The 8051-nt window shown below is 48.2% G+C and overlaps 1 protein-coding gene across 1 annotated transcript in view; it reads left to right on the forward strand.

Moving 5' to 3' along the window:
- Positions 1 to 8051, forward strand: part of LOC116374106 (SLIT-ROBO Rho GTPase-activating protein 2) — a 92530-nt gene that overhangs the window by 77311 nt on the left and 7168 nt on the right. The window contains exons 4-5 of the mRNA XM_031823895.1: positions 7093 to 7238; positions 7721 to 7752. Coding sequence (XP_031679755.1) covers positions 7093 to 7238; positions 7721 to 7752 — 178 coding nt within the window. The remainder of the gene's footprint in view (positions 1 to 7092; positions 7239 to 7720; positions 7753 to 8051) is intronic.

Genomic DNA, 8051 nt, shown 5'->3' on the forward strand with positions numbered 1-8051 from the left:
GAGTGCCTGAAGAGGAGAGAATTTGCCTGCTTGTGTGATCTTGGGGAAATCGAAAACGAAATCAATTTAGTGTTTTATTGCCCTCTGTATGACAATCTGTTTTGTAACATTTACGCCTGGAATATTCTGGTAAAGGGGCGAGCAGAGGCTTGACATTTTTTCCCTACGGGGCGTGTTTGAGATTGCACAGTTTGTTCACAGTGACTGGAGAAGGAGGAGAAATGTACTTTTTTTGGTCAAATGTTATTTTGTTCTGTAGTGTCCGGGGGCTGGGCACCGGTCGGTGTATGACACTTAAATAAATCATATCAATGATACACAGATGTAGGCATACAGAAGGAGGCAAATTGGTACATTTTCTATCAGAATATGTTTTTTTTTTGAAAGATACATATTATGTTGTTAGATTAAAGGAGTAGCTCTAGAATGTTCTCCTTCACCTCATGTTCAACTGTCAAGAGTCAGTTGGAATGCCGGTGTGCACTGCAGTGGCTCGACCTTGTAATTACCATACCACGCCAAACTTTAACAACAATGTCGCAACTTTATTAGGGTAATATCAAAGTTCCTCAAGTCATTGTTTATAGGGGAAATACGACCAGGTTATTATATTTCAGCATTAAATTAAGTTTTGAATCTTGTCCTCTTTGGTTTTTCCTTTTCATGGTTTGAATGCGAATAGCATATTCGGCCGACCGGTAATTCTATTGTATTGCGACAAACACAACATTGTAGCTGGAACTTAATGAATGAAAACAGCTCCACAGAATGAAACCTTAAAAAAAGTTTTGAACAGGCTTATTACATTGCAGCAATTACCAACAAAGGCGATTGGCTACCGTAGGCCAACCCAACAAAGGCGATTGGCTACCGTAGGCCAACCCAACAAAGGCGATTGGCTACCGTAGGCCAACCCAACAAAGGCGATTGGCTACAGTAGGCCAACCCAACAAAGGACAGCAATAGGCTAATGCTACTTCTTTTATAACAGGCCTACTTTTAACCTTAAATACCAAGGTAAATTATTTTTAAACTGTTAGAACTTTAATTTAGCCAACAAAAAAGCACTTTTTGCATAGGCTATTTACATAACTTTTTATAAAAAAAAAATAGGCCTACAATAATAATAATGATTTACAATAAGAATTATGACTAAACAATTGATTATAAGTATGAAAATAAAGAAACCAAAGGTAGAAAATTGCATCAAACTTGAATAGCGAGTTGCATGCGGTCCACTTGGCTGGCTAACGTTCTTCTCATCTTTGTCCACTAGAATATTAAGACTTGTCCCCGGGGACATTCCCCTTGCCGGCTTCTTTTCACGAAAATCTTTCTCCTCTAACTTTTGTTTTGTTTTGCTTCAATGAAAAAGGACTCCATCTTCACCATTAACAGTAGCCTAGACCGAGGCTCCTTTAATTCTGTTCTCTCTCATCAGCAGAAGACACAGTGAGGTGAGCACCTGGAACCAGTTTCAACTGGACATAAGCCACAGTATATGTTTTATAGAGTCAAAATTGGCTGACACAGATAACAAGCCTGCCCGGTTCTCATCACGAAAAACACTAAATGAACAGAGGAAAGGTTCAGTCGGATCCAGTCGGTAAATCCATTTTAATTGCGCATAACCAAGACCCGTGGCAATTATACCAGACCCGACCCAGATCCGATACAAAAGTCAGAATTTAGGACACGCTCATGTCCGGGGTCGGATCTCAGAATTTTGGATCTGTTAAAACCGTGAAGACCTCTAGTTGGGGGTGTCGGGCATGTTGGGGGTGTAGGGCGCGTTAGGGGTGTTGGGAGTATAAGGGATGTTGGGAGTATAAGGGATGTAGGGGGTGTTGGGGGTAGAAGGGTTGTTGGGGGTATAAGGGGTGTTGGGGTGTTGGGGGTATAAGTGGTGTTGGGGGTATAGGGGGTGTTGGGATGTTGGGGGTATAAGGAGTGTTGGAATGTTGGGGGTGTTGTGATGTTGGGGGTGTAAGGGGTGTTGGGTTTTGGGGTTATCAGAAGTATAGGAAGTGTTGGGAGTGCCAGGGGTGTAGGGGGTGTTGGGATGTTGGGGGGTATCAGAAGTATAGGAAGTGTTGGGAGTGTTGTTAATGTTGGGAGTGCCAGGGGTGTAGGGCGTGTTGGTAATGTTGGGAGTGTTGGTAATGTTGGGAGTGTTGGTAATGTTGGGAGTGTTGGTAATGTTGGGAGTGCCAGGGGTGTAGGGGGTGTTGCTGCAGCTTCTGTTGGTCTGACTGAGTGGAAGCTTTAGAGTGAGCCAAGCCAATCACTCTGTGGAATATCTAATCAAAACACAGATTTCCTATAAACAAGCACACACACCAAGGCGGATTATTTCCAAATCTTTGTTGTTTTATTTTGGCAAGGGTACTCTTTCCCACAATGGCTAATTAACTAGATCATTGGTTAAATGAAACAAATCCAGTCAGTGACATGAAAGCCAGTGGAACCAGAGGCTACAGGTCTACAGTCACACACACACACACACACACACACACACACACACACACACACACACACACACACACACACACACACACACACACACACACACACACACGCACACACAGAGAGTACGGCTTTGGCAAGTAGTGCAGATACTGCTCAGTGGGGTGTGTGTGGGTGATGTTGTGAGAGGAAGCTGCTCATCTGTGTGTGTGTGAGAGAGAGAGAAACAAAATGCTCTAATGAGTGTTCAGTGCACTTATTTAAAGTGTGAACATTTCAAACGGTCCAAATTGTCCCCCGAGGCCTGAATCGGACACGTCTGCACGGACTGAGGAGAAAGTGCTGATCTATTGGCTTCCGTTTTCTTCTAACATATCTTCCCTCTCTCCATATCTCTTCTCACATTTCTCCATCAGGGAAGACCGACTGTTTGGAAGGAGACGAGAGGGCTAGGGGTTAGAGGTCAGGGGTCTTGTGTCTGATGGATGGCCGTGTTTTGCCGTGGCAGATTGCTTTTTGATTGGCTATCGTTTGGCTATATGTCACTCGACGGACACTTAAGCCCTCCGATCAATCAACGGGGTTTAGAGAGGGGGAGGAGAGGGACTCTGCTCAATGTCTCCCCTGCTCTCCACCTCCCTTTACCCACTCTCTAATCTCTCTTTCCCTATCCTTCCTCCATCCATCTCTCCCCCTTTCATCCTAAACGACCCCTCTTGGAATTCTATACTACATTCTTATAGGTGGGGGCTCCCGTGTGGCGCAGTGGACTAAGGCACCGCATCTCAGTGCTGGAGGAGTCACTACAGACACCCTGGTTCAGTGGTCTAAGGCACTGCATCTCAGTGCTGAGGAGTCACTACAGACACCCTGGTTCAGTGGTCTAAGGCATTGCATCTCAGTGCTGAGGAGTCACTACAGACACCCTGGTTCAGTGGTCTAAGGCACTGCATCTCAGTGCTGAGGAGTCACTACAGACACCCTGGTTCAGTGGTCTAAGGCATTGCATCTCAGTGCTGAGGAGTCACTACAGACGCCCTGTTGTGAACCCAGGCTGTATCACAACCGGCCGTGATTGGGAGTCCCATAGGGCGGCGCACAATTGGCCCAGCGTCGCCCGGGTTCGGCCGGAGTAGGCCGTCATTATAGATAAGAATGGGTTCTTAACTGACTTGCCTAGTTAAATAAAGCTTAAATAGAATAAACAATATTCTCTCCTCATCCCTCGCCTTTCTCCCCTGTTCTTCCCCATCTCCCCCTCACCTCTTGTCTGTGGGATAATCCCTGAACACGTGTTTGTGATTTTATTATTTATTTTTACAATCTGTTACTCCGTCTCTCTCTCTCTTTTCCTGTCTGCTTCGCCCTTTCTCTTTGTCGCTATCTCTCCCTCCCTCTCGATCTTTCTCTGTCTCTTTCTCTCTCTCTCTCTTGCTCACCATCTCTGTCTCTTAGACGTCATCTCTGTTCAGGTCTCATGCCGTAGCTGGTCTCAGGTCTCGTCTTGGCACTTCATTTGCACCTCTGAATGCTTCATCCTCCAGGACAGACACGCGCTCACACACACGCTGCCAACGGCTGCAATTTCACAATCAGGAGGGAAGGCTTAGAGTCAGAACTAAATGAATTTCTCTAACCTTAGCAAGCCCAGAATCATAGCCAGCAGCATACTACCCTGCATCCCACTGAAACATGACCCGCTTAATCACGCTCCTTAACACCCGCCAGCCAGCCACACCAATGTGTTGGAGGAAACATTGTTCAACTGGCAACCGGGGTCAGCCTGCAGGCACCCGGCCTGCCACAAGGAGTCGCTAAAGCGCGATGAGCCAAGTAAAGCCCCACAGGCCAAACCCTCCCCTAACCAGGACGACGCTGGGCCAATTATGCGCCGTCCTATGGGACTCCCGGAATGAACCCGGGTCTGTAGTAACCGCCTCTTAGACCGCTGCGTCACTCGGGAGGCCCCACCAATGCCACTGTTTTTAATCTCCTTATCAAATCATATCTGGGTATCAACTAAGTGCCTTACTGTGATTGTTTTCAATAGAAATGGTAACAAAAATAGCAAAGAGCAATTTCTCAAGCAAGAATTTTGTTAGGACTTTTCTGGGAGTGGTCTGAGTGGTCTGTTATTGGCAGAGAGGTTTGGAACTCTCTTTCTTATTGGTCTATTAGCAAATTTTCTGCCTGGTGATGTCACCAGACTGGCCAACACTCTATCCCACCATAACTTTCAAACAGCTCTTACACACTTAACTTAAAATGGCATTATCATCGTTTTAACAATTTCACATTATTATTCCAACCTCATAGTGTGGAAATATATATAGGCCTGAAACAGAGGAAAATCACGTTTTTGACGACACTGGGTTTTTCAAAATCCCATGGCACTTATCGTAAGAGTAGGTGTGTTAACCCCGGTGGTCAAATTCCCAATTGGCATATATGACTCCTCACCTCTCCACCATGATAGCTGATGTGTGGTGAGCGTTCTGCCACAATATGGTTGCCGTGCATCACCCAAGCGGGTGCTACACATTGGTGGTGGAAGAGTTGAGAATGGCCCCTCACTATGTGAAGCGCTTTGAGCACCTACTGTAGGTGGAAAAGCACTATACTGAATAAATACAACGTATTATTATTATTATAGTATTTAATCTGTCTATGCACACTAGGTAAGACCTGGGCGGAACACCCCTGTATTTTGGTTAGCGCACCAGGTGGTGCTGAAGGTTAGGTAAGACCTGGGCGGAACACCCCCTGTATTTTGGTTAGCGCACCAGGTGGTGCTGAAAGTTAGGTAAGACCTGGGCGGAACACCCCCTGTATTTTGGTTAGCGCACCAGGTGGTGCTGAAGGTTAGTTAAGACCTGGGCGGAACACCCCCTGTATTTTGGTTAGCGCACCAGGTGGTGCTGAAGGTTAGGTAAGACCTGGGCGGAACACCCCCTGTATTTTGGTTAGCGCACCAGGTGGTGCTGAAGGTTAGGTAAGACCTGGGCGGAACACCCCCTGTATTTTGGTTAGCGCACCAGGTGGTGCTGAAAGTTAGGTAAGACCTGGGCGGAACACCCCCTGTATTTTGGTTAGCGCACCAGGTGGTGCTGAAGGTTAGTTAAGACCTGGGCGGAACACCCCCTGTATTTTGGTTAGCGCACCAGGTGGTGCTGAAGGTTAGGTAAGACCTGGGCGGAACACCCCCTGTATTTTGGTTAGCGCACCAGGTGGTGCTGAAGGTTAGGTAAGACCTGGGCGGAACACCCCCTGTATTTTGGTTAGCGCACCAGGTGGTGCTGAAGGTTAGGTAAGACCTGGGCGGAACACCCCCTGTATTTTGGTTAGCGCACCAGGTGGTGCTGAAGGCTAGTTAAGACCTGGGCGGAACACCCCCTGTATTTTGGTTAGCACACCAGGTGGTGCTGAAAGTTAGGTAAGACCTGGGCGGAACACCCCCTGTATTTTGGTTAGCGCACCAGGTGGTGCTGAAGGTTAGTTAAGACCTGGGCGGAACACCCCCTGTATTTTGGTTAGCGCACCAGGTGGTGCTGAAGGTTAGGTAAGACCTGGGCGGAACACCCCCTGTATTTTGGTTAGCGCACCAGGTGGTGCTGAAGGCTAGTTAAGACCTGGGCGGAACACCCCCTGTATTTTGGTTAGCACACCAGGTGGTGCTGAAAGTTAGGTAAGACCTGGGCGGAACACCCCCTGTATTTTGGTTAGCGCACCAGGTGGTGCTGAAGGTTAGTTAAGACCTGGGCGGAACACCCCCTGTATTTTGGTTAGCGCACCAGGTGGTGCTGAAGGTTAGGTAAGACTTGGGCCGAACACCGCCTGTATTTTGGTTAGCGCACCAGGTGGTGCTGAAGGTTAGTTAAGACCTACTTTCTTTTCTTTGGTTCCGTCCAGCCCCTTTTCCCCCACGTTAGCGTCTGTTAGGAATAATCAATTCCCTGTCAACTGTATTTTTTCTCTGCCTCTGTCGTCCCTTCCCCCCGCCCCGACGATCACATACGTTGTTCACCCCACGGGGAGTTGAGATGTCGCGGCGTGTCGCGTTCCCTCCTCCAAGAGGCGTAGGTAACAACAGAAGCTTTCCACCCAGCACACATTAGAGGTGAGCGGAAACCACATTTTAACGCTCAGCCAACTGAGGAGCTTTCTCCGTGCAAAATCATTTGTCACCTGCAGCCCGTGTGGAGCCTGGTAGCACCCTCATCACTCCATGTCCTCCCTCCTCATCCCTCGCTCCATCCCCTACTGTATCCCTTCTCCTCACTCCAAAGCCCCCCCCCCCACTGTCCTTCGCTGTATCTCCCCTCATCCGCACATTATTTATAATGGAGCCGAGGCCTCAACCCCCACATCCATCAGGTAACACACACGCCATCATTCATCTCACCCGGCAGTCCCCCCCCCCACCAACCCCCTGGGTATCACGCTCCTGACTAATAGAGAGGGGGGGGTACAGTGGGTTATATGGACGGATGGATGGAGGACAGTTGCGGGCTGGTTGGACTTTAGATGGATTTATCTTGTTCATGTTATTGACGAGGGTACGTCTGTAATCACAGAGGAGAGACAGCCTTGTTCATCGTGTTCCTGTGTCTCTGTGTGTCTCCGCAGAGTAAGGAGGTCGGCGTTCAGCTTCACGAGGATCTGATGAAGGTTCTGAACGAGCTCTACACGGTAAGGCTGTCTCCTCACACACCAGGGAGAGATCCCCTACTGGGAGGGAGCAAAGGAACCATGCGACCATGTCCAGGCCAGTAGCAGCAGACTAATAGTGTAATTGCACAGTGAGAGACTCCACTAGACAGAAATAGAGTCCGTCTGGCACACACACACACACCGACACACACACGTATACTCAGCCTGCTTCTCAGACATACGAGTTGGGAAGAGAGGACTGGGCTTAACGCCTGCCTCAGTACTTGACGGAGTCTGATAGATAGAATGTGTTACGTGAGGTGCAGATGATCAGATCTCTAAATTACCTCTGATATCAAACACCTTTGTTTGAACGTATTCTTCTAATAGACATAGCAGTGATTCTGTGCAGTGCCTAGCTCACTTTAAAGAGGGAAATGTAATGATGGGGTCCACCCATGTTTCCCCTTTAAGTGGTCAGTGTTTAGTGCTGACACTGCACACAGGTGTGTGTGGGTCATTCCCTGGAAGAATTGCATGTGAGAGAGGGGGGGGGGGGGTAGTATGTGTGTATGCATGTGTGTGGGTCATTCCTTGGCGGCAGTGATGTGGGAAGCCAGCGCTCCACGCCTCTTGGTAACGCTAGGCCTCATTCCTGACAATCCACTGTCCTGCCTGCCAGCCATGCTTCTCAAGGGTGTGTGTGTATGTGATACACACACACTCGCTCTCTCTCTCTCTATCCCCCTTTCTATTTTCTCTCTCTCTCTCTCTCTCTCTCTCTCTCTCTCTCCTCTCTCTCTCTCTCTCTCTCTCTCTCTCTCTCTCTCTCTCTCTCCTCTCGTCCCTCTCTCCTCTCTCTCTTCTCTCTTCTCTATTCTCTCTCTCCTCTCTCTACCCCTTTCTATTTCTCTCTCTCTCTCTCTCTATCCCCT

This window comes from Oncorhynchus kisutch, linkage group LG5 (genome assembly GCF_002021735.2).
Source record: "Oncorhynchus kisutch isolate 150728-3 linkage group LG5, Okis_V2, whole genome shotgun sequence".
Lineage (NCBI taxonomy): Eukaryota > Metazoa > Chordata > Actinopteri > Salmoniformes > Salmonidae > Oncorhynchus > Oncorhynchus kisutch.